Genomic DNA, 27042 nt, shown 5'->3' on the forward strand with positions numbered 1-27042 from the left:
ACCAGTTTCATTTCTACTAGGGCCCTATAAATCTCACAACTGGGAATTGAGAGTCTCCTTCAAACCCTGGAGAACAGACTTACATCCAGCCAGCCGACCTCATTAGCCTCATTGACCCCAATCCCTCTAAACCCAAAGGGTGGCGCTGTCCTCACTCCTTCCCCACACATCCAGGTGTTCGCTAAGGTCTATTCACCCGGCCCGACCCAGCGGGAAGGTCCACGTGCGACTTCATCCAACACACGTGCAACTCTCCCGACACAGCCTGTCCGGGTACGCACACGAGTGGGCCCGGTCCCCGTTCTTGGGGGCTCTCTCTGAAACTCTTAAAAATACTCTGAGCAGGTGGGGCGGCTGAGAAAGACTGCTGGCACTTCGGCTGAGTCTTCAGCCCAGCAACTGAGAAACGAATAATAAGAGAAGCGTCATGACCCCTCGCACTAACCCGAGTTCTATCACTTCCATCGCCTGAACGCCCAAATTAACCGACTGCCAAACGCGACCGAACTCGGCAGCCACAGCGAGGCGGGAAGGGCTGCTCAGAACAAGCACCACCCACACTTCCCGCACCGCCCGGCCGGCGTGCGTCAGGGGTCACGTGCCGCGTCCCCCTCCCTACCGGCAACTGGGAGCTTCCTTCTTCCGGAAGTCGCTCCCATCAGCGCCGAGTCCCTCCCACCACGGACGACGTCAAACTAAGCTTCTACCACTATGCTGACTCTGGCTCCAGGCGCGGGGAGGGCCGCCGCCTTTTTACAATAAATCTTGCTGCTTCTGGGCCCTTAAACATTACAGATGACGGTTTTGAAGTTCCTGCGTGTGCAAGTCTCAGAGACGCGTGAATAGAGTTTGAGAGGTCAGAAGCTGGTTACCTGGGGATCGTCTCCACAGAAGATTCTCCCCCCCTCCGCAACTTGTGCCGCACTTGGTTCTGCCGAGACCCACGACGGTTCCGCCCCCTTCTTCCTTGTCATTGATGTTGTTGTTCTTGTCAGTGCCGCAGCCCCGACCGCCGGGAGCTCGAACTCGAGCCGGGGCCGCCCGGGCGGCGCGGTGGCGGCGGCGGCAGTGGCTGCGGCTGCAGCAGCTGCAACGGCTGCGGGGGCTGCTCCGGAGTCTGCGGGGGCGACCGGGGACCGGCAGCCATCGGCGGGGCCGGATGGCTCTGTGCGGGCAGGCGGCTGGGGCCGCGTCGCTGCCTAGCGAGCTGATCGTGCACATCTTCTCCTTCCTTCCCGCGCCCGACCGGCTGCGGGCCTCGGCCTCTTGCTCGCACTGGCGCGAGTGCCTCTTCTACCCGGCTCTCTGGCCCCAGCTCCGCATCTGCCTCCGGGTCTCACCCACGGAGCAGCCTCGGCTCGAATTCCTCATGCGCAAGTGCGGCTGGTTCGTGCGAGAGCTGCGCGTTGAGTTCGCCGCTGAGAATTACCTGAGCGGAGGCGGCGGCCCGGGCGACAGAGGAGGCGCGGACACCGGGACAGGCGGGGAAGAAGTCGAGGCCATGCAGCTCTCAAACCGGTGGCTGGAAGTGCTGCGCACCTACTTGGAGCTGGTGCTGTGCGTGCTGGTCAGCATTCGGAACAACAGGTAGGCTCGTCGTGACCCGTCCATCCACCCTCCTTTCCTTCCGTCCCCTTCCGCGGGACTCAGAGTCGCTCCTGGCTCTCACCCAGAAATAGATTCAGCAAGGATATGCCCGGCCCGCTTCGAAGCTTTCTTCAGTGTCTGGGGGGTGTCAGTTATAACTGGGCGATTTCATTGAGGCGGGAGGGCCTAACGGGACTCACCGTACTACTTTATAAACAGTGATGCACTTGGTGTTTATCAGACATCCCTCCTGGCGCCTTCCAGACAATGTCTCATTCATCCTCTCGGTGGCGTTGCGATGGAGCTGACAGGCGCCGTCGATATTCATTTTACAGATGGGAGAGCTGAAGCTTGGAGGATGAGGCCTGTGAATCTTGGGAGAAATAAAAACATAACTCGCTTTTTCTGACTCTGAACCTGTCCATTCAGAATAAATAGATCGTGGTGAGGGAGACAGGGGAGTGTGCTACTGATACGTTACTGGTGTCGTGATTACAAGACTCCCTAAAAGAAATTGTTGACAGCCCTTTTCTCACCAAGAACAGTTTTGATTAACTGGGCCAGGCACAAAGAGTAGGAGAAGTGCGTGTTAAACGTAGGGATCGGAGAAGAGTCTGATCATCAGGGTTGGAAGTTCTTCCCCTAACACCTCCAGACCCAACTTGTTCCCACCGATTCACCTGTATCACAGTTCAGCATGGTGGTTGCGTGTGTTGGGTGAATTGGCCTGTGTCTGCAAAGGGTAAGGACTCTTAATGGTCCTCGTTTTACATTAGGATTTGACTCTAATTCTGGGATTAACTTCTTGTGTTCTGTGTTCTAACCGATTATGCTAATAAATATTTCCTTATTTCTATTATCTATTGCTCTCTCCAAACCCATCGCTTTTGGTTTTCTGTATCTGGATATTCTAACTAACCTTACAATTAATGAGTTGGAAGAAAGTTCAAAAGATCAAAAGAGCAATGTACATAGTAATAACAGCTGAGCAGTTCCTAAGTACTTTGACATTCACTATCTTAGTCATCCTTTCAATGACCCTGTGAGTTAGGCAGGAGGGCTACTATTATCCCTATTTTATAGAAAGAAAAGGGAAACTCAACAATGTCAAGTGATATGCACATTGTTACACAGCATTGTTTTTCTCCAAGAGCCGTGTCTTTACTTTTGCAGTAAATACAACACTTTGAACATTAAGCACTGATGTTGAAGAGAATTGGGAGAAGGTCCTGGTTTAATGCTAGGCCATATGAATGTATGTGTGTATATATGTATATGTGATAAATATATCTTATTAAAGATATATATTTAATAAAAACATATACATATTTTTTTATTAAATCCTCTGAATCAAAAGTGAAGGAGATAGGCATTTAGTTCCAAGTCGAATCTGGAGCATGGCTCCGATATTCCAGTGGCCTGTGTATTTGCAGTTTTTCACACCAAGCCGTTCCATTTCCTTACTTTGATTTAATGTGGTAGGAAAGGCTTTTGAGGGCTTGATCAGGTTGAAAACTCTTTGTCAGAGTTGACCATATGGCCAGAGGACCTATTGATCCCAGAGTTGAAAAGATTCAGTCAGTGAGCACTTAACTACTGATGAGACTAAGGGGGGGGCGGTGAATTCAATGAGTACCAATTAGATTTTTATGTTTTGAGATCCAATAGCACTTCTGAGCAGCCATCCAAAAAATGTGTGCCTTTGGTCTAAGTAAGAACAAGTCTTGCATAGTGCTTACTTTCAGGTGTTTTAATAACTGGTTGGTTAGTTGGATGGATGGATAACATTATGTAGGCAAAATTGTGGTATATCACATCTTCCCTTTTTTGTTTATTTCTTATATCCCTCCCTTCATCACCTATCACTTTTGTTTTCAGGTTTATTGAGTTATAATTGACAAATAAAAGTATATCTTCCATTTTTATTAGCATCCTAATCTACCTGTCTATGAGGCCACCCTGTGCCTGTCCTTCGTGGTTAACTTTCACCTTTACACAAATATAACACACTGCCATTCCTGATTTTAAGGTTTTGTCATTTACCTTACGGTGCTGTGTTGCGCTGTATTGTGTGTGTCTAAAATTAAAGTGTAGTGTCAATTCAGGCATTACTTCTAATGCTATTTCAAAGGGTTTTTTAAAAAAATAAATTATGTTTAGAAATAACTTAATCTCACCTTTATTTTTGAAAATGTCTTGAGATACTATAGCAATATTGGCAGTGTTAATATGAATGTTAAAAACATAAATGAAACTAGTTTTCTTTAAATTTTAACAAATTTGAAAATATTTTAAACCCAAGTTTTTATTTGGGTCCTCTGGTGAAGGCTTTTCGCATTTCCTTCCATAATCACTTAACTTATAGACTGAAGTTCAATAAAGACCCACACCAACTTCATTTACCACTTTTGGTTTTCTAAAAATATAAAATTTCATGACTAATGAGAACATTTGACATTTTTCTATATATTTCTGAGTTAAATTTACAGTGGTTTTGTTTTATGAGTTCTGCCATTTTATAAGTAGAAGAAGAGGGTATGAAACCTATCAGGTTACAGGCTTTATGCTTCCAGGCTGTGCTAAATTCCTTTATATGATACAGACAACTCACTCTTATCTTGTTGTGTTCCAGTTATTTTCATGCCCCCGGGAAAAGAACTGAAACACCCTGGAAATGTGGGAACTTGTCAAGCGTAACGTTCTGAAAGGATATGTGGCATTTTGTTTTGCTTGATTTCTGGGTTTCATATGCACATGTAATTTCAGAGTGACTATAGCCACCTTACTGATACCTTACGTATTAGGAACAACTGATGAGGATTGAGGAGGTACAGAAACACCTGTCAAAGGATACAGTCCTCCAGCTTTCAGAGCTCCCCTTCTTTACCACTAGGATACCAGCTGTCTTGATGAACAGTAAGAAGAGAAATACAGTATGTACTCATTTGACTATAAGTTAAGTAGGCTGAATTTCCTGTAATTGTCCTACAAGAAATTGTACACAGAAGTTCAAAACAATAAATTTAGGTATGTATTTTTAGGATTTAATCTGGTTGTTGAGTACTGCCTTTTGAAATATGTATTTCAGACTTCTTAGGAAAAGTGAGAGCTCCTGGACAATATGATTTTTGACAATAGCTAACAGCTCAGTCTTTACAAATACTTAAACAGCCCTGGCTGGTGTGGCTCAGTGTTGAGTGCCTGCGAACCAAGAGATCATGGGTTGGATTCCCAATCAGGGCACATGCCTGGGTTGCAGGCCAGGTCCCCAGTTGACGGTACATGCTAGATGCAACCAATTCTCTCTCACATCGATGTTTCTCTCCCTCTCTTTCTCCCTCTCTTCCCCTCTGTCTAAAAAAAATTAAATATTTTTAAAAGTACTTAAACAGTAGGCATAAGTACATTTCATCATCTGGTTTATTTTCTGGACTATATAAATATTTTTACATAAGCTTTTTGGGGGGTGAAATGCCATATTGGGGGCAGTCCAGTTTTTTAAAGATGAATACTGCAACAGATTGGAAAGATTTTTTTATGAGGTTGACTTTCTTTTTAAAATTCTGCCTTACAGCTCTAGATATATGTAGATTGACCATTTTATAACTATGCCAGCTTATGTGCCCTCTAAGTAGTAGAAGTATGTCTGTTAATAATTCTTAGATTTGGTCTTGGTGATGTGGCATACAGACTGAAGGAGAGTCTTAACCTTTATATAGTTTTCTCAACATCAGTCTACCAAGACCCAAGAACTGATAAGCCCAATTAAACATACATTTTTAAATAGGTTAAAAATTCCTTAGACATTTTATATTACTATCTAAGATGGTAGGAAATGCCTTGAAGGTAGTATTGCCAACAACCCTCAGCCTTATTTTTCCCATCATAGTGTAAAAAATACATGTAATAATAGCTGTTCATTTTTTAGAGCTTACCTTTATTATTTACTTAAAGGAGCACATTTACAGGATACATATATTAAAATATATTGGGACTCTGACCAGTCTATAGTACCAAGAGGTAGTTGCCTGTAGAGAAGAGAGATGAGATGATGCATTACCCAGCAGACACCTTACCTTAAAATTGACAAATTAAAGTGGTTCCATAGGGATAGCCTCAAGGTCATTGAGAAGGGATGAGACTCTAGCATGCTAAAGAAACTAACCTCTTGGGAGGGCTGCTGAGAGGTCTTAGGGCTCTCTTTAGTCCATGTATACATTCTTACAATGATTAATAAATGATATGGGTGGTGAACACACAATACAATACACAAATGATATATTATAGAATTGTACAACTGAAACCTGTGTAATTTATTAACCAATGTCAGCCCAATATATTTAATAAAAAAGAATTGATAAATGGAGGATAAGTAAAACTCAATAAAAGGTTGTCAAAGTAAAATATTTTTTCTGTATCAAATGAAGCTTTCTAGCAGCTTTTGAGTGGTGATTAAGTTATTTCCATTTTTATGTGTTAATTCTGAAGCAGGCTTGGAAGAGTTCACCTAAGTTTATATAGGACCCAAGAGAACAGTTCTAAAAAAAAATCTGTATTTTTCCTCCAAATTTTGAGAACTATGTGCCAAGCAGTGAAGCTCCACATTCGCGTAGAATCAATATTCTAGAGGGGAAAGGCTGACAGAAACAAGTAAACAAATTAAAGAACATTTATTTCAATTGTGAAAATAAAAGAAAATCTGAAAATACAAAAGGACTATGTAATAGTAACTAGGTAGCAACATTATATAGACTGGTAAGAGAACACCTCTTTAAGCTGCAACATGAATGACAGGAGTCGCCCATCTGAAGATCTGAGCAAATAATATTCCAAGTAGAAAACAATGGTAAAAACCCAGGCCTTAGGCCAGACAAAAGTTTTGGCCTGTCGGAGCAGTCGGAAAGTGCCATGACAATGAGGCTAAGAGTGGTGTCATGATGAACTCGGAGAGGAAGGAATAGGTTAGGTTATGTGGGCTTCAGAATGGTATTTCAACCATTCTAAGAATAGAAGAATTAATTGAAAAATTGTTTTTTAATATACTTTACTGATTATGCTATTATAGTTGTTCCATTCCTTTTCTCCCCTTTATTCCCCTCTGCCCTGCAACCCCTCACCAGCACTTCCCCACCTTAGTTCATGTCCATGGGTCACACATATAAGTTCTTTGGCTTCTCCGTTTCCTTAATGTACCCCTGTCTATTTTGTGCTCCCTGTACCGTTTCCCCTACTCTCCCCTCTCCCCCTCCCCACTGCTAACCCTCCATATAATCTCCATTTCTGTGATTCTGTTCCTGTTCTAGTTGTTTGCTTATTTTGTTTAGTTTTGTTTTTTAGTTTCAGTTGTTAGTAATGAGTTTGTTGTCATTTTACTGTTCATACTTTTGATCATCATCTTTTTCTTAGATAGGTCCCTTTAACATTTCATATAATAAGGGCTTAGTGATGATGAACTCCTTTAACCTGACCCTATCTGGGAAGCACTTTATCTGCCCTTCCATCCTAAATGATAGCTTTGCTGGATAGAGTAATATTGGATATAGGTCCGTGCCTTTCATGACTTGGAATACTTCTTTCCAGCCCCTTGTTGCCTGGAAGGTTTCTTTTGAGAAATCAGCTGATAGTCTTAAGGGAACTCCTTTGAAGTTAACTGTCTCCTTTTCTCTTGCTGCTTTTAAGATTCTCTCTTTATCTTTAATCTTGGGTAATATAATTATGATGTGCCTTGGTGTGTGCTTCCTTGGGTCCAACTTCTTTGGGACTCTGAGCTTCCTGGACTTCCTGGAAGTCTATTTCTTTTTCCAGATCAGGGAACTTCTCCTTCATTATTTTTTCAAATAAGTTTTCAATTTCTTGTTCATATTCTTCTCCCTCTGGCACCTCTATGATTCAGCTATTGGAACATTTAAAGTTATCCCAGAGGTTCCTAAGCCTCTCCTCATTTTTTTGAATTCTTGTTTCTTCATTCTGTTCTGGTTGAATGTTTATTTCTTCCTTCTCCAAATTGTTGATTTGAGTTCCAGAGTCCTTCCTTTCACTGTTGGCTTCCTGTACATTTTCCTTTATTTCACTTTGCATATTTCACTTCTTCCTCTATTTTGCGACCATACTCAACCTTTTCTGTGAGCATCCTCATTACCAGTGTTTTGAACTGTGCATCTGATAGATTGGCTATCTCTTCACCGACTAGTTGTATTTTTTCTGGAGCTTTGATCTGTTCTTTCATTTGGGCCATACTTCTTTGTCTGGGTGCACCTGTTATGTAGTAAGGGGAGGAGCTGTAGGTATTCTCCAGGGCAGGGCAACATGGCTCTCTGTGGGGGAGGGGTCAGAGAGAAAACAATGCAGTTTGCTCACTCTTTGCTGGCTTTCAGTCACTTCCTCCACTACGCACAAGCAAATTGGGCCCTTCTGGTGCTGATTTTCCAGGTTGGTGGTTTTGTGTACATTCTAGGACCCTGTGGGTCACTCCAATGAACTCTCCTGTGAGTCTGGGAGTTCCTCCCACTGCCCCATCCCCCACAGGTTTTTTCAGTCAGAGGTTTTTGAGGCTTTATTTCCCAGTGCTGGAACCCTGAGTTGCCCTGTCTGTCTTGCTCCCCAGTTGTTCCTCCCAGTTTATCCTCATGCAAATGTGGGGCCACACGGTCTGCCAGCTGCCACCTCACCCACTGCAGTCCTCCAGCTGCCCCCTTGCCCAGAGTCCTGTTTACCCCGGCTACCCATCTCCTTCCTACCAGTCTAGATAAATGATTCTTCTTTAATTCCTTGGTTGTCAGACTTCTATACAGTTCAATTTTCTGGCAGTTCTGGTTATTTTTTGTTTTTAAATTTGTTGTTGTCCTTGTTTTGGTTGTGCAAGGAGGCAGAGTGTATCTACCTACACCTCCATCTTGGCCAGAAATCTCAGGAAGATTAAAATCTGATTGAAAAATTGTTAAGACGAGTAATGTGATCTAATTTGCATTTTAAGACAATCACTCTGGTTGCTGTGGAATAATGAATTGTAAGAGGACACAAGAAAGGAAGGAAGCAGGGAGATTATTTGGAAATGATCTGTTGCAATGATCTAAGCAAGAGATGATAGAGACAGTTGAGATGAAGAAACATGGATTCATTTGGAATATATCTTACAAGTAGAGCCAAGAAGACATGCTGATTGGATGTAGATTTTTAAAAAAGGAAGGATCAAACATTTTTTATTATTTATCTTTTAAGAGTCATTCAGTTTTCTTGTTCTTAATACTGTTAAAATTATATTTTAATAGTATTTTAAATAGCAATTTTGTATGTCAATCTTATTTTTAAAAATCTTTTTTGTGTTACCTCTGGGATTTGATGATAGCAATTCTGAGATGATAGTGGAATAAATGAATGTGTTAATGATTTGTCCTCTCTTCAAAAAAAATAAATAACCTAGGATTGAGACATAGTTTATTTTCTGAAAGTATGGTTTTAGTATTTGCTCCTCTGCTACCAAGTAACTTTCAAGTAAGGCCCTATTCATATAGGCCTGACATAAATTTAAATTAATCTTTTGAACTGCCCCCAGTAACTTCCCAGTTTTCCTTACTGCAGTCACTTAGAATTTTCTTTTCTCTGTTTTCTCATCTTTCATTTTCTTTCTTCATGTAAAACCATTCTACTTGGGCCCTGGCTGGTGTGGCTCAGGGGATTGAGTCCCGGCCTGCAAACCAAAGTGTTGCCAGTTTGATTGCCAGCCAGGGCACATGCCTGGGTTGCGGGCTGGGTCCCCATTTAGAGATGTGCAAGAGGCAACCACACACTGATGTTTCTCTCCCTCTCTTTCTTTCTCCCATCCCCTCCCTCTAAAGATAAAATAAATAAAATCTTAAAAAAAAAAAACAAAAAACATTACTACTTGGAATTTGCCTAAGTCTGGACCTAGTATGAGCTATGGGTTCAAGATGATGGGGCTGAATGGAAAGGAAGAAGCAGATGGTACTCTGCACAGAGAATTTCCTTCCCTTACCCCCATATCACTGGTGTCATCGCCTACACCACTAAGTCCAAGTAAACCTGTTTTTCTACCCACTCAAAATGTGTACCCTTCTATTACCTCTCTTAAGTGGACAAGAAAAGGGAGGAAACAGAGGACAAAGTTGAGCTACCTTTTAACCTTTTTTGTTAGTCAGATGTTTCTAGTAACTTGAAAAGATTCTCACTCTTAGAAATCTCAAAAGAACAATTTAGAATCAAGGCAGAGAAGAAAGGTAAAAGTTTTAGATCTTCTGTAGCTTAGACCCACTTTCTCAAGCCACACCCCCTCTCCATACAAAAGTCCTATTAGAGTCACCACCAGGATCGTGGAACTGGGTAAGGCCTATTCCTAGTTCCAATGGAAGAGAGCTGAGTAGGCATGTTCTGGACAGGCTTTTAAAATCCTAAGCTAGTTTTCGTGGAGCAACAGCAGCTTTCAACAACTGTATAATGTAGGCAGTATTATTTTACAGGTGGTGAAACTGAGGCACAAAGTAGTTAAACGAATTTGCCAGTTACATAATTAAAGAACTGACTGCCTTGTTTTCTAATTTTTAAGTAAAATTTTCAAACACACACAAAAACTAGACACAATGAACCTATTGTCCAGTTTCACCAATTTAAGGATTTTTCCATATTTGTTTTCTTTTATCTTTACTGAAATATTTTAAAGCCAATCCAAGATATTTGTGTCATTTTACACTACTTACTTGAGTGTAAACTGTGAAAATTACGGACATTTTTATACATAACCACAATGCCATTAATACCCTTAACAAAGTTATCAATAATTACTTAGTCTCACCTGATTTTTTACATGAAACAGTTTATTCTTGTATTATTATTTTTTTATTCTTATTTCTTCTATTATAGTTGTCCCAACTTTCCCCCCTTTGTCTTCTTCTGCCAGCCCATCCCCCCTCCTACAATCAATCCCCATTCCCATTGTTCATGTCTCTGGTTCATTCATACATGTTCTTTGACTAATTCCTTCTCCTTTTTTCCACCATTATCCCCTCCTCCCTCCCTCTGGCAGTGGTTAGTCTGTTCTATGTTTCCATGTCTCTGGTTCTGTTTTGCTCAGTTTATTTTATTCATTAGAATCTTCTTATAAGTGAGAGACAAATAGCATATCACCTGATTTTTAAAAAGTTGAGTCTTTTAAAAAAACTTTATTTCTACTCTAAGATTCTAAACTCATGTACACTTGAAATGTAGCCAGCATAACTTTTCACATCATTGGCACACAATACATATTTTAATAATTGAATAAACAAAGAGCAGGGGAGCAGTCTCTTAGCTAAGTTTCTAAGTTATGAGTACTTAATGATCTGATTTAGCTCTGTACTGGAATTGATGACTTTTTAAAATAGAATTAAAGAAAAAGGCAATTAAGTTGATAATTCATTCTCTTCTGGCAATAATATGTATGGCCTTCTGCATGTTTTAGAAAAATTGATTATCAAACACATTTTAGGATTTTCAGAAGTCATTCTCTTCTGGCAATTTTATTGTTATATCCTATTAATATTACCATAGGGACAGAGCTAAATTAATTTGAAGAATTAAAATGAAAGAAATGTTGTTTAACCAACTGTGATGTTTTCCCAGTATGTTTTAGTTATATGCTTTTTGAACTTATATGTTTAGTTTATATGCTTTCCTGTATTTGCATGTACAGGAAAGAACCCTGTTTGCTTCATTAGTTCATTTGTTGGTTCAACAACAAATGAGTGAATGTATAAATAAGTAAATAAAACTCAGGTCACAGATTTCATCTTTAAATAAAAGGATTATGTGGTACGATTCCCAAGTTACTAGTATAAGTGAAGTATCTATTTATTGCCATGGTTCAGTAGGTTATATGCTAGTATTGTTACCTAGATGTTCTTTTCAGTCCTTTTTTATCATCTGAGACAATAATGAACCACTTGGGGGCTATATACAGTCTCCTTGGCTTCACCATATGATCTGTAATCTAATTTCAACCTGATATATGTGAAAGTTGCCCTCGAGTTACGAGGGTTTGTGTGTGTGTATGTGTGTGTGTTTTAAAGTGAGTTATTGTTTTCTGCGTGACTCAATAAATAAAATTTCACTTTGAATGGAAAAGTAGGTACCTAAAATTTTTCCACAAATGTCTCTTATATACTACTATAAAATATGCCCCTTACAGTTTTTCTAAAAACTTCCCATTTTTTTAAAGATTTTATTTATTTATTTTTAGTGAAAGGGGAAGGGAGAGAGAAAGAGAGGGAGAGAAACATCAGTGTGTGGTTGCCTCTCCCACACCATGCACAGGGACACCTGGCCTGCATGCAACTCAGGCATGTGACCTGACTGGGAACCGAATCAGTGACCCTTCAGTTCGCAGGTCAGCACTCAATCCACACCAACCAACACCAGTCCTCATCAGCACTCAAGCCACACCAACCAGGGTAATTTTTCTAATCACTTTCAATAAGACCATTGTATTCAAGGACACGGTTTAATTATAAGAAACAATATGAACTAAGTAGGAGTCAGAACCCAGGTTCTCTACCTCGTTCTGCCCTAACTAGTATTGCAGTCTTACAGAAGTCACTTCAATTTCCTCCATCTATAAAGACAAAGGAATTAAACCCTGGCTGGTGTGGCTCAGTGGATTGAGTGCCAGCCCGTGAACCAAAGGGTCACTGATTAGATTCCCGGTCAGGGCACATGCCTGGGTTCTGGGCCAGGACCCCAGTGAGGGGTTGCATGGGAGGCAACCACACACTGATATTTCTCTCCTTCTCTTCTCCCTCCTTTTCCCTCTGTCTAAAAATAAATAAGTAAAATCTTAAAAAAATAAATTAATTAATTAGATGATTCCACAAATCATTTCAGCTTCCAAAGTGTATCAGTGATGCATCTGTAAAGAAAGGTTGTATATGCATTATTGGTTATACTGTAACAAGATTATTACCATTTTATTGCTGCAGATAAAAAGAATTTTAGTTAAATTGCCTTTGAGTGGCATGTCTAACATTGCTGGGATATTTAAATATATTGTATAACTTTAACTAAAACAGAAATCTCCCAGGGAGCCTCCTTATATTAACTTGCTAAATTTGAATAATGCAGGTTTTTAATTTTAAAATGATTTTATGTAAATTAAGTTTATATACAGATGGAAAAGCTATGTAATTTAAATTTCTTTTCTGAATTCCTCAATAGTTTGCATTTGTAAAAATAAAATATTGGAAAAATACAGAAAAAGTAAAAAATTCATCAGAGATAATAGCTGGTAAATGTAATACATCTTTTCGCAAAATAGGAATAATTAAGTGTAGTTTTCCCTTAATATGTCTTGTACATTTTTTCACATCATCAAAAATCCTATCATGCACTATTAGAAAGATCAAAATCCAAAAACACCACCATCAAATGCTGCCAAAATATGGAAGGCATGCAAAATGGTAGTCACTATGAAATATGGCTTAGCACTTTCGTATATAACTAAACATGCTCTTATGATACAACCTGGCAATCATGTTCCTTGGTGTTTGAAAGGAGTTGAAAACATAGGTCCTAACAAAATCCTGCATATCGACATTTATAGTAGCCTTATTCATAAATTGCCAGAATTGGAACCAACCAAGATGTCCTTCAGTAGATGAATGTATACATTAACCGTGGTACATTCAGACAGTGGAATTAGTATTCAGTGCTTAAAAGAAATCAAGCCATAAAAAGACACGGAGGAACCTTAAATAAATATTTTTAGCTGAAAGAAGACAATCTGAAAAGGCTACACACTGAATAATTATAATTATATGAGAATCTAGGAAGCAAAACTATGGAGACAATTTAAAAAAGATAGGTGGTTCCCAGGAGTGGGGCAGAGAGAGATCTGAATAGGCAGAGCGCAGAGGACTTTTAGGGCAGTGAAAGACTACATGATATGATGATGGACATATGTCAGTATATATGGGTCCAAACCCATAGAATGTAAAACACCAGGAGTGAACTCTAAGGTAAACTGTGGACTTTGGACAGTTATGATCTGCCTGTCAGTGTGGGTTCATCCTTGGAAAAAATGTATCATTCTGGTGAGTGATTTTGATAATGAGGGAGGATATGCATGTGGAGGTAGGGGTAAATAATTCCTCTCAATTTTGTTGTAAACCTAAAACTATTCTTCAAAAAAATGAAGTCATTTAAAAATTGTATTATGATAATATATGAGGTCTCTCTGGAACAAGTACAGCCTTTGTTACTATAACAACAACAGTTTGCACAACACTGATGTAATGGCAGCCAAGGATAATGGACTGGAATGCACATGTGTGAACAATCGCGACTTCACTGTACTTGTCAGTGGGGGAGGTAGGTATAGTTGATGAGCATGTGTACTGTGTGGCCGTTGCATTCAGAATGAACAAGTAGAGCAATGTATCTGCATCAAAGATTGAATTAAGCTGGAACATTCCTCCATGGAAACTAACTATTCAGATGATTCAGAAGGCCACAGCTATGGGTGATTGGCAGCTTCATCACAACAACATGCTGCTGATGCATCACATCTTGTGCAGAGTTTTTTGGTGAAACGTCAAATCATGCAGGTGACTCAGGCCCCTAGAGCCCAGATTTGGTGCCCTGCGACTCCTGGCTTTTCCCAAAACTAAAATCACCTTTAAAAGGAAAGAGATTTCAGACCATCAATAAGATTCAAGAAAATACGATGGGGCAGCTGATGGCCATTGGGAGAACTGTGAGGTCTCAAGGTGCCTAGTTTGCAGGGGACTGAGGCATCATTTCCTATGTACAGTGTTTCTTGTGTCTTATATCTTCTTCAACAAATGCCTCTATTTCATATTACATGGTTGGATACTTTCTGGACAGACCTCATATATTGGTTATACACTATTTAAAATAAATGATTTTTACACCCTAATTTGGACATTCCGTTTGTGGAACATTTTAAGCCCCCTACAAACTCAGAGTATATGTAATTTACTCATTAAAAATATATATATATATCCTGGTCAACAGGGTAACTGAACATGGAATTTGCATTTAAAAAAACTCACCCAGCCGCCTCACTCCCTTCTGGCCCCAGCAGTGCTCTGATGGGCACAAGGGCGGCTGACACATGGTGATGTGCCAGGTCTGTGCTCCTTGGCGAGCCCAGGGAGGACACGTGGTTGGCATCCCACAGCCAGTCTGTGAAGGGATGTGATTGCGGGAGGGTGGTATCTGGTTCTGATCTGACTTTCATGCTGAGACCTCTGTTTGGGAGTGGGGGGTGGGAATCTATCAGCCCTGACTGGCATGGCTCAGTCGGTTTATTGGCATCCCGCAAAGGGAGCAGTCGCAGGTTTGATTCCCAGTTAGAGCACGTGCCTGGGTTGCAGGCCAGGTCCCGTGTCCTGGCATGTGCAAGTGGCAACTGATCTGTGTTTCTCTCATAGATCAATGTTTCTCTCCCCCTCTCTCTTCCTCCTTTCCCCTCTCTCTAAGAATAAATAAAATCTTTTTAAAAACCTATCAATTCCCACCATCATTTCTTTTTAAGTTAAATTGAATTATAATTGACATACATTATATTAATTTCTTGTGTACAACATAATGATTTAATACTTGTAAGTGTTGCAAAATGACCACAGTAAGTCTAGTTAACCCCCAACCCCACCTTAAACCCATTGCATTTATTGTTTCATTTCTATGGTACCTGTAAGACAGTAAATTTCAATTGGAAAGCACAACTCCCCCTCTTCCCCTAACTTATGCTGAAAATCATTTGCAAAGAAAAGTGTTACTGATAGAAGTGGGTTGTATATGTAAACACAGAGAAAAAAATTTAAAGGATATGTTATTTACCTACACATATGCATATATGACAACTGATTCTAAAGTTTATAAGGAGAAGCAAAAGACCCAGAAGAGCCGACAGTATTGAAAGAGGCCAACAAAGACTGAGAGGACTGATACTACCTGACTTCAAGACTTACTACAAAGCCACAGTAATGAAGACAGTATGGTTTTGGTGAAAGAATAGACAAATAGGTGGAACAGAATAACCCAGATGTAGACCCATGTAAATATAATCAACTGATCTTTGACAAAGGAACAAAGGCAGTACGATGGAGAAGTGATAGTCTTTACAACAAACAATGTTGGGACAGTAGGACGTCCAGTAGACACAAAACTTACACACTTCACAAAAATTACCTCAAATCAGATCCCAGACCTAAATGTAAAACACAAAACTATAAAACTCCTAGAAGATAACAGGAGAAAATTGAGATGATCTGGGGTTTGGTGATGACTTTTTAGATAAAAGATCAAAGGCACAATCCATGAAAAGAATTAGTAAGCTGGACTTCATTAAAATTAAAATTTTCAGCTCGGTGAAAGACACTGTCAAGAAGTAAAAAGAGAAGCCACAGACTGGGAGAAAACATTTGCAAAGGACATATCTCATAAAGGACTGTTAAGCAAAATATACAAAAAGTCTGAAATTCAGCCATAAGAAAGCAAACAACTCTACTAAAAAGTGGGCCAAAGACCTTAACAGACATCTGTATATCTTCATCACATAGGTGGCAAATATGCACTTGAAAAGATGCTCCACATGGTATGTCATCAGAGAAATGCAAATAAAAACAACAGTTAGACATCCCTACACTTCTGTGGCCAAAATCTAGAACACTAACAGCACCAAACGCTGACAAAGATGTGGAACAACAGAAACTCTCATTCATTGCTGGTGTGAATGCAAAATGATACAGTCATTTTGTAAGATAGTTTGGCAGTTTTTTACAAAACTAAACCTACTCTATATGATCCCAAAATCCTCCTCCTTGGTATTTACCCAAAAGAGTTGAAAACTTTTTTTTTGTTCACACAAAACCCTGCACACAGATGTTTATAGCAACTTTATTCTTAACTGACAAAATTGGAAACAACCAAGATGATTTTCAGTAGGTGAATGGATAAATAAACCAGACAGTGGAATATTACTCAATGGTTTCTTTTTTTAAATGAGCTATCAAGCCATGTAAAGTCATGGAAAAACCTTGAAAGTATATTACTAAGTGAAAGTAGCCAACCTGAAATGGCTAAATTCTGTATGAATCCAACTATATGACATGCTGGAAAACACAAAACTATGGAAAAAGTAAAAAGGTCAGTGGATGCCAAGAGTCAGCACTAGGAAAAAACAAAAAAATATCAAGCCATAAAAGTACGAAACTTAAATGCATATTACTAAGTGAAAGAAGCCAGTCTGAGAACACTACTTAATGGTTTCAAAGTCTATATTTTATTGCATTCCCAGCAACATGTGTAAAGTAATTGCTCTATATACTTTATAACACTTAGTATTATCAGACTTTTCTAACTTTAGACATTATCCTGTGTGTGAGTGGTATCTCACTGAGGTTTTCATTTTCATTTCCCTAATAAACGGGATGAACATCTTTTCATTAATCAATTCTTTTCTTTAATGATTTGTGCTTTCTGTGTCCTATCTAAAAAATATTTGCTTAATCCAAACAAGATTTTTCTCCTGTATTTTCTTAAGCAGTATTATAGTTTTAGCTGTCAGGCTTAGGCATATGATCCATTTCAAGTTAATTTTTCTAGATTGTGTGAACTAAGGATCCAGTTGTCGTAGCACCATATTTTTAAAGACTATCCTTTCTGACATTGAATTGACTTTCCAAATTTGTCAAAATTGCTAATTTTTATTTTATTTATCCTTATCTTATAAAAATTAAACATGTGGATATACAATGACCATATATGAATGAATCTAGTCTGCTGTCCATTTCCATTGATCACTATATCTGTGCTTAAGCCAGTACCACCATGTCTGTGATTTATTACTTAGTCTTGAATTCAGATAGTGTATGTAATCTAACTTTGTTCTTTTCAAAATTGTTTTGGCTATTCTAATTTATTTGCTTTTTAAAACAGCCTGCTGGATTTTGATCGGGATTGTGTTGAATCGATTGATAATTTTGGGAGAACCAATATGTTACTAATACTCTAACATGTTAATAGTCTTCCAGTAAACAAATGTAGTATATTTCTCCATTTTTTTTAAGTATTTGGTTTCTCTGAACAATGTTATATAGTTTCCAGTGTATTTTTGTAAGATTTATTCCTAAATATTTCATATTTTTGATGCAACTGTAACTAGTACTGTTTTTTTACATTTCAATTTCCAGATGTTCATTGCTGATTTATAGAAGAGAATTTTTATATTTTGACCTTACTAATAAACTAACTTATGAGTTCTAGTAGCTTTTTTTAGATTTCTTAGATTTTTTTGTGTGAATGATGAAATAATTGGCAACTAAAGATCATTTTACTTTTTTCACTTTCCAATCCATGTGCCTTTTTTTTGATGGGTAATATTATGGAGTATATTTTTAATAGTTGGTTTAAGTTTCTTGTCTGCTAATTTCTCCACCTGTCATTTCTGGGTACGTTTGTTGATTAATTTTTTTCTAGTGGTGAGTAATTTTTTCTTTTTCTTTATGTCTGATGATTTTGATTAGATACCAGACGTTGTTATTCTTTACATTGTTGAGTCCTAAATTCTTTAATTATATTTATTCCTTTAAAGAGTGTTGGGTTTTAATCTGACACATAGTTAATTTATGTGAAATCGGTTTGATCCTTTTGAACTTTGCTTTTAAGGTTTGTCAGGGCAGATCCAAAACATCCTTTATTTAGGGCTAATGAATCACTACTAAGGCACAGAGTTTCTGAGAACCCTACCCAGTGCCCCTGTACTGCATGCAGTATCTCTCAACTTTTGCCGGTAGGAACATCAACTCTTCCCACCACTGTGTGTGCTCTACTACTTTCCAGTAGTACTTTGCCCAGCCTTGTGTGGTTTTACCCCACATATTTGCAGATCATTACTCAACCAAAGACTTGGCTGATGCCTGGGCAGTCCTCTCTGCAGATTGGTGACACACTCTGTAACTCCCTTAGCTCTGGTACTCTGCCCTCCAAATCCTAGACACTTTGGGCTCCTCAAAATCTTTCTCCTCAACTTAGGGAGACTGCTAGACTCTGTTTGGGTTTTCCCATCCTGTGATACAGCCTGGAAACTCTCCAGGTCATTATCTGAAGCAAGGATAGTTCTCATCTCATTTTTCCCCCTTCCAGGGATCAGTCCTATATTGATTATTGTCCAGTGTTTCAAACAATTGTTTCATAGGTTTTGTCCTGTTTTCTAGTTGTTTATAGTGGGAAGGTGCGTGCATGGCTGTTTAATCCTTTATGGAAGAAGTAAAAGTTTCTCCCATATGTGCTTTAATACCACAAGGACCACTAGTGTTATGGATATACAGTAGTAATCAATGGAAGCTGGGTTGAAGGGAGAAAAATATTGAGACTGTGAACTAGTATAGGACTCTTTTCTCTGAATATTATTAGAAATTGAATGTAATTTCTAATAATACATTCTTTAGAAATTATCTTTTTTCTACATTACATAAAAACTCATTCTCAAAAAATATTCACTTTTTTAGAAGTCTTTAAATTTATTTTTCTTCCTAGAAGAGGTTACAAGAAGGAGATTAACCTCTTTATAATTCATAGATGTAGTGGCAACTTTAGAATAAAGAAAGGATAAAAGAGAAAGTACTTTAAAGGTAACCATAGTTACATGTGCGTCTATTGTAGTCATGTGTCCCTTAGAGTCTGATATGGCAGCTATCTTCTCAAGAATTGTTACAGGTCCTTTTTTTTAATGGGGAAAAAACATTTTAAGTTCATGTCTTCCTTTGAAATATTTTTAAGAATATAATTTTTCTGGTAGTCACGTGGAAAGTTGATTAAATCTACTAGAGTGACTAATTTAAAAATTTTTAGAAGAAAAACACATTAGATTTATACTATTAGTAATCTTCACAATATTTTCCTTAACGTGTTCTACATTGGCTGTTTTATAACCTTTTCCTATTTACCAGTTAGATTCCTAATCGATTTATTTTTTATCTATGTGGTATTCTTTTTTTTAATTTTAATTTTTTATTATTCAATTACAGTTGTGTGCCTTTTCTCCCCATCCCTCCACCCCACATTAAAAAAATAAGTAATACCTGTTACAAACGTTTTTCTCACCATGTTGGTTTTCCCTTTTTAGTGAGGTATGCTATTAAATAAAAGTGTTTCGTTTTTATATGGTAAAATATTTCTCTTTCTAATTTATTCTATTATCTCTAAGCTTAGAAGGTCTTATCCCTCAGAAATTAGATCACTTTCATACCAGTTTGTTTTAGTATGTAATGATATCTCTGCAGATTATTTTGCTCTATTGAGAAGTGCCTTCCATTTCTCTTTGTCATGGCAATTTTTAAAAAGATTTGTCTGCATTCGTGGTCACTCTTTCCTCCCATCCAGTCTGACCTTCTATCATCATACCACATAAAATGACTTCCATTCTGATCACCATGTCGTTAAGCCAAAAGGACATGTTAGTCCTTACAAGACCTCAAGGCAGTATTTGACACTGCCGTTGATCACTTTATTCTTTGCAAAAAGTTTTCCCTTGGCTCTGATTTCCGACTTCTCTCCGACTTCTGACCTGTCCTTTGCAGCCTCATCTTTCTGTGATTTAATTATTGAAGTTCCTCACAACATAACTTTTTGCCTGCTATTCTTCTCATTCATACTCTTACCCTAAGCCCTATTGCTCCCATCCATGACTTCAGGTATCACCCAGATACCTGCTTGTTCTAGACATGGAACTGCCTTCTTGATGTCTTGACTATCTTCATGATTATTCTTCAAGTTCAATTTTAGAATCATCAGGTGTTTTAGTGAAACTAAGGTTATTCATTTGGGAAAATGAGACATACTTTCAAGTGTTTTCATTTACTTAAATTTGTTATCACTCTAGCAGACTACATGTTTCTTACTAAATTTATTCTAAGTGGAATCTCTAGTTGGTTATTACTGGCATTTACACCAATAATTTGTATTCAGTTATTAGTTTTCTCCTACTTTATTTAACTTTTACTATTAGAAAAGTATGTTTTTAATTTTTATTGTTATTCAATTAGAGTTGTCTGCATTTTCTCCCCATTCCTCCACCCCCACCCCATCTGAACCCACTTCCCTCCCCCGCCTCCACCCTCCCCCTTGATTTTGTCCATGTGTCCTTTATAGTAGCTCCTGTAAAGAAAAGTATATGTTTTATAGATAAAATTATCTAAAACAAAGATTTTTACATAGTTTTTTACCTCTCTTGATCATAAGCTATACTTTTGATCATAGAACTGGGAATGTTCTCTAGATTTTAGTCAAACAATATTTCTTACTGAGAAGATATCTTCAGGGCAGTGCCCCACCCTTTGAGCATTAAAGGTGTTGACTGGTTTAGAAAAATTTTATGTTATAATTACATTTATATAAAACTGTAAGATTATACAGTTCTTTCATATGTCATTTTATTATTTATTCATCTCAACCTTTTTAGGTACATATTATTAATGGAAAACAATTGAGTTGCAGGGACATTAAGAGATTTTTCCATGATCATTAAAATATTGAGTTCCTGAACTAATGTTATACCGCAGTCCTCATTCTATAGAGCTCATGCTGTTTGTACTGTATCACATTGCTTTTCATGGTATGTAGAAAGCAATCTGAAAGTACTTAATTGGATTCTAAGTGAGTTACGAGGTAGAAACTTTGCTAGGATATCCATTCTGAGTACTTTTTAAAATTTATATTTTTATATATGAATCACTTAGACAATCATTTAAATTTTTTTATAGGAACCTCCAGAAGTTTAGCCTTTTTGGAGACATAAGCGTTCTACAACAGCAAGGAAATTTGTCAAATACATACCTCAGCAAGGTGGACCCTGGCGGCAAAAAAATTAAGCAGTAAGTTATATAGTTAGAGGAAAGGGGCTTATATAATTATTATTTTATTTTATTTTTTTGAGAAATTGTAAGATACCATCAGAAGAGTAATGATTTTTTTTCTAAAAAGGACATATGTCCTGGAAATGTCTTAACTATGAAATACAGAGATCATTATATGCCATTTCGTGTCAAATTTTGTCATAAATTTTAAGACAAATCAAAGAAATTTCTGGGTAATTAATGTTTTGTAAAACTTACTTCTCTACTTGCTTTTGCTATAATATAAATTGTATGTCACCAGTCTTCTGCCATACTGGTATAAAGTGCTGCTTTCCTTGAATATATCTCTATATGTTTAACAGATCCGTAAGTTTAATACATCTTATTCATAATATTTTAATGTGAATTTTAATGGTATTTATGATAATACTTGTGGGTTGAATTAAAACTAACTGAGAGAAAATGGATCTCAACATTGCATGCCATTTTACTGCCTATTCTCAAAAGACAGTTAAAAGATTAGAGCTAAATGTTAAGAGGATCATTGTGGCCTGTGTTTCCCTTACAGAATTCAGCAGCTGTTTGAAGAAATACTGAGTAATAGTAGGCAATTGAAATGGCTGTCCTGTGGGTTTATGCTGGAAATAGTAACCCCAGCATCACTGTCATCTCTCTCAAACTCTATTGCCAACACTATGGAGCACCTGAGTTTACTGGATAACAATATCCCTGGTAACAGCACTCTCATCACTGCAGTGGAACTAGAGCGATTTGTCAATCTGCGCTCACTTGCCCTGGATTTCTGCGACTTTACAGCTGAGATGGCAAGAGTCTTAACCGATAACAACCATGTGCCTTTGCAGCGACTGTCTCTCCTGGTCCACAATGTTTCCGTGATGCACAAGTCTCTGGACAACATGCCAAATGATGAGCATTGGAAAGCCTTGTCACGAAAGAGCACCAGCCTTCGGGTCTATATAATGGCTTTTGATATCAAGAGTGAAGATATGTTAAAGATTCTGAAGCCCAGTATACCACTAGAGAGGATTCATTTTGACAGCTACATCACTTGTGTTTCGGGAGCTATTGTCGATCTCATATCTAGACAGTATGACAAGTTCCTCACTCATTTTATATTAATGAATGATGTGATCGACACATCTGGATTTCCAGATCTTAGTGACAACAGAAACGAAGATCCATTGGTTTTACTAGCGTGGAGGTGCACAAAGCTCTCTCTTTTGGCAATTCATGGTAGGTGATTTTTGTTCACTATAATTTGATATGAATATTACATCTAAAATGTTTTATGCTAATAAAAAGCATTGGCATTTATAGTATTAAAATCTTATAACAGTCTTGGCCAGTGTGTGGGGGTTGCTAGGAGCATCGTTTCCATAAACCAAAAGGTCACAGGTTCAATTCCTGGTCAAGGAAAATGCCTAGGTTGCAGGTTAGGTCCAGTCCAGTGCATACAGTGCAAATAACCAATGGATGTTTCTCGTTCACATTGATGCTCCTCTCCCTCTCTCTCTCCCTCCCTTCCCTTCTCTCTAAAATCAATAAGCATGTTCTCCAGTGAGAATTTTTAAAAATCTTGTAACAAATTACTATGCAGATTTTTATACTTTTTAAGGTTTACAAAATATACCAACAAATGGAAAGTCACGTCTCTGTGTGGGGAACTGTTCCACGCGTGGGAAATGTGGCTCAGTCCCCACTCGGAAAAGCCAGTGGGGAGCGAGGTTGGCAAGCAGGACCCACATCCATGGACAGGTTATCCCGTGGGAAATCAGGCCTGCATTGTACATAGGCTGCTATGAGACTTGCTCTTGCTAAAACTCCTTCACCCTGAATTAAGGCAGCAAATGTTTACTGAGTATCTTTAACTTCCTAAAGTCTGTGCTAAACCACCCAAGTATGGAGTGTGAGCAGTTTTCCCCTCCAGCTGTAACATCCTTCTCTTTGAAGTAATTAGCAGCATTCTGTCCTTTGTTGTCCTTAAAAGGTAATCACCTGTGGTGAACCTGTGCATAGTAAATGAGGACCATCCTCCACGTAATGTGCCCAGAAAAACAATAAAAGCCTGTCCAGGCGGAGGTCAGCTCTCACTCTCTTGGGCTCTCTCATGCCCTCTCGCCCTCTCTCACTTAGAAAGTGGCCATGCCATCCCTTTTCCTCCACAGGATTTCTGTAGTCATGTGTATTTGTATATTGCAGCCACAACACCAGATCCTGCGGGCCGGGATCTGCGTCATCTCTGCCCTAAGTGTTCTGCTCCAAGTTCCCTGTTACATTTTTCTTCTACCTGTAATTGATGGTATTTTATAAAAATGGCCTTTGAAGTTAATTTTTCTAAGAAAACATACATTTTTACCTGTAGTAGAAATATTTCCTCTAATCACAAATCTCTTAAAAGATAACATGGAAGAGAAAGTGTGATTTCTTTCATGCCCATTGCCGTCTAGATTCTAGGTATTAACGTGAATTTATACATTTTTTTAACGGTAGTTCCATTGATTGGGTATATTCTTATTTCATACTAGGGCCTTTCATCTTAATTTGAACTGAGGGAGACAGTTTCTATTCTAACAAGTTAGAGAAATATTTTACTTCCTTTTTTTGATACTTATAAGACATTTACAGAATACAAATTAAGAAGTCTCTATGAACATCTTAAGCTCTCTTTATTAGCTCTGTTTCATTGTTTTTGAAATTATTTTTTTAGCCTGCATTTGTGTCTTGCTTTTCAAGTTGTTTTGTAATTTAGTCAGCCAGCAGAGGTAGTGGCAAAGACTAGACCAATGTTGAAGGTAATAAATGAGGATTTTGTATCAGATACAGAAATGTCAGTTTATTCAAAAGTTAAATTAACCCAGTCCTTTTAAAAGCTTTTTTCTTCTTTTAAGAAATAAGGTGTTAGACACAGCTAAAGCCCCTCCATCCATTCTCCTTTTATTCCTTCCCAGAGGTAATTATTATTCTGAAATTAGTATATACTATTCCCATGACTGTTTTATACTTTATATATTTGCTACTACAATGAACTATTTATCTTTAAAGTTTAAAGTATCACTTCACAACTTTGGACTATGAATGATTCTTCATGAATGAAAAATATCAGTTTAACTATGTATTGTTAATGGATAACTTACTTTTGAAATATAAAATTTGTTCTTTATGATGCATTACTATCCAAAGCTATAAAATTGTATTTTAAATATATTTGATTTTAGTAAATGCGGTGGTATGAGAATAGGATTATAGCACCTTCCATTTCACTACCCACAGTAATGTTCTTGGAGATAATATCAAACCTGTCATTTTTCTTTTTCTGGCTAATCATACTTCCTTCTGGAACCTCAGTATATTTTTAAAAGAAAAGGACCAAAGTGGTGAGATACAAACATGGAAAAGACTAACTTATATAGACAAAATAAAATGCAGGGAAATTACAGTGCTTGTGTTTTGCTTATTTTTAAGGTTACACAGTGTGGGCACACAATCTCATTGCCATTGCTCGTCTTCGTGGCTCTGATCTGAAAGTACTTGAAGTCACTGAAGAAAGCATTGATTTCGACCAAGGTGAACTTGCCGACCAGGATGTGGACCCAGTACATAACCTTATTGAGCAGGTATCCCTGGGCTTGGGCCAGCCTTGGCATGCAGTCATGGACATCGAATCACTCAGTGTCTTCACTGAACCAAATCGTCATTTTTACAGAGAGATGCAAAGCTTCAGCGAAGACATTTAGCTTTTTTTTTTTAATGTACAATTCCTGTGGTTAAATATGCAAGTAGGGTCCCATTATGTTTTTTTTTTTCAGTAGTGTGAATTAATCCCTTTGTGCTGTGTTTAATCAGTATTAGCTTCATAGAGTTATATATGTATATTCTACTTCTTGATCAAAGAACGTACTCGGGTATTGGTTTAGAAGTTCAAAGTGACTACGTATAGGGCTTTCACGGTTAATGAACTTGTTACCAAACCTTAAGGATATACAACCGAAGGTTGTCTGAGGTTGCTGGCTAACTTTGTTTTTCACTGAGTTACTCTGCCTTTTTGATGTTTTTATTCTTTGTGTGTCAGAGTTCAGAACTCAGGAGCCAAAATATTTTTATACATATATAGAAATATATCCATAGCCTGGTAGATTTGTATGCAATGCGCTGCATTCACATATTCTAATAGCATTTCATTAATTTTTATTTGAAATGGAAGGGAGGATAATGTCCCAAATGATTTATCCTTAACAGAAAAACCAAGACTAACTTTCATTACATATATAAAATTGATATCACCAATTAGCATTCTGAATTTTGTATAGTACTAGGTTAGAACATTGCTTAACCCTTTTTTTAAATGCATTTACATAAACAAAATACTCAAATTGTTGGATTTTTAAAAACTAGATATGACATGATTTTATTTATCAATTATATTACACATTTAAGTTAGCTTTTAAGCCCAGATTTCAAGTAGTGGAGGAAGAAAGAAACTATATTCCAGGGTAAAACCTCCTAAAGAAAATCAAAAAACAGAATTGTAAACACACATGCTTGCAAACATTAGTCGTGAAATCCCTAGCAACAAGTCACTGGATTTTTCTCTGTCAGCACGCGTGTCAGCTGCCAAAGAATAGACTTAACTGAAGAAGTGCCCACATGCTGGCAGGGGCCGGCCCGCTCTGGCCAGCCAGATACTGCTAGATTGTAATATTTAAGGTCGAATTTCGACCTGTGGTACACAGCTGTGCTGTGGCTCAGTCAGCAACCTCAGAACTCTGAAAAACAAAACAAAAAAGAAAAAAGAAAAAAAAAACCATGCACCTGTTTCACTGTGAATAGTGAATGTAAAGGAAGAAAGGAAAAACTGAAGGCTTGTTCTATCACAGGTATGAGCTGCTATGATACATGAAGAACATTCCATGAAGTATGTTTTAAAACCTTGTTATATCTGAGAGGCTTTAAAAGCCGATTTAACTGTTTCAGGGCAACCGCGGTACAGACGTGGTCTCTGTGAGACTTCCACCTGACCCCAGTTTTAAGTGGTACGAATGTTGTGCATTTAATGTTAAAGGACAGTCTGCAATAATAAAGTAGCCAACGTGGGTGCCCAGCAGTGCTGAGACCTGGCTGCTCTATTGTAAGCTTTGGAAACACAATTTATGCAACAGATGTCCAGATATGATTCTATTTATGGAAAAAGTTTATATGTGTTTTACAAATGGTTTTACCATCTTATATTAAAATGACCTTTTGACAGGTGTGCACTGTTTTGTCTCCAGTGGGCACATACCATGCGGATTTTATATGTACATCAGTAGTGTGAATCCACTGGCACAGTGTGTGTAAATGCCAGATGTGGTGAGATTTTATCTTATAAATGTGATCAGATAAAATAACTCCTGACAGAAACTGTAAGGAAGCCAGCTGAATGTTTGACCTGATGACTGATGTTATATGGTTTATGTTAAATGTATATTCTTTTAATCAATGAATAAAGCATTAAAAAGTTATCATTGAAATATATTTTATTGTATATGAGGCATGAAAACTTTTATTAGTGTTAAATAAACTGCAGTAATCCTTA

At 38.0% G+C, this 27042-nt stretch overlaps 1 protein-coding gene and 1 non-coding gene across 2 annotated transcripts; both read left to right on the forward strand.

The window, feature by feature from the left end:
* Positions 1–636: 636 nt before the first annotated feature.
* FBXO33 (F-box protein 33) lies at positions 637–27042 on the forward strand. The gene is made up of 4 exons (XM_053928471.1): positions 637–1587; positions 21357–21467; positions 22018–22703; positions 24933–27042. Exons 1-4 carry the CDS (start codon positions 977–979, stop codon positions 25202–25204), a joined length of 1680 nt encoding a protein of 559 aa, XP_053784446.1. The 5' UTR covers positions 637–976; the 3' UTR covers positions 25205–27042.
* On the forward strand, positions 14596–14839 carry LOC112296631 (small Cajal body-specific RNA 6). The gene has a single exon (XR_002973953.2). It is a non-coding gene; the product is annotated as a small Cajal body-specific RNA 6 (non-coding RNA).

Source organism: Desmodus rotundus, chromosome 7, assembly GCF_022682495.2.
Source record: "Desmodus rotundus isolate HL8 chromosome 7, HLdesRot8A.1, whole genome shotgun sequence".
In the NCBI taxonomy this organism is placed as follows: Eukaryota; Metazoa; Chordata; class Mammalia; order Chiroptera; family Phyllostomidae; genus Desmodus; species Desmodus rotundus.

Excerpts from the sequence above, each read along its gene's own strand:
- FBXO33 (XM_053928471.1), top strand. The coding sequence starts at position 977 with ATGTTGTTGTTCTTGTCAGTGCCGCAGCCCCGACCGCCGGGAGCTCGA. Across the intron at positions 1,588-21,356 it reads GTCAGCATTCGGAACAACAG|GAACCTCCAGAAGTTTAGCC; the intron begins GTAGGCTCGTCG and ends ATTTTTTTATAG. Across the intron at positions 21,468-22,017 it reads GGCGGCAAAAAAATTAAGCA|AATTCAGCAGCTGTTTGAAG; the intron begins GTAAGTTATATA and ends TTTCCCTTACAG.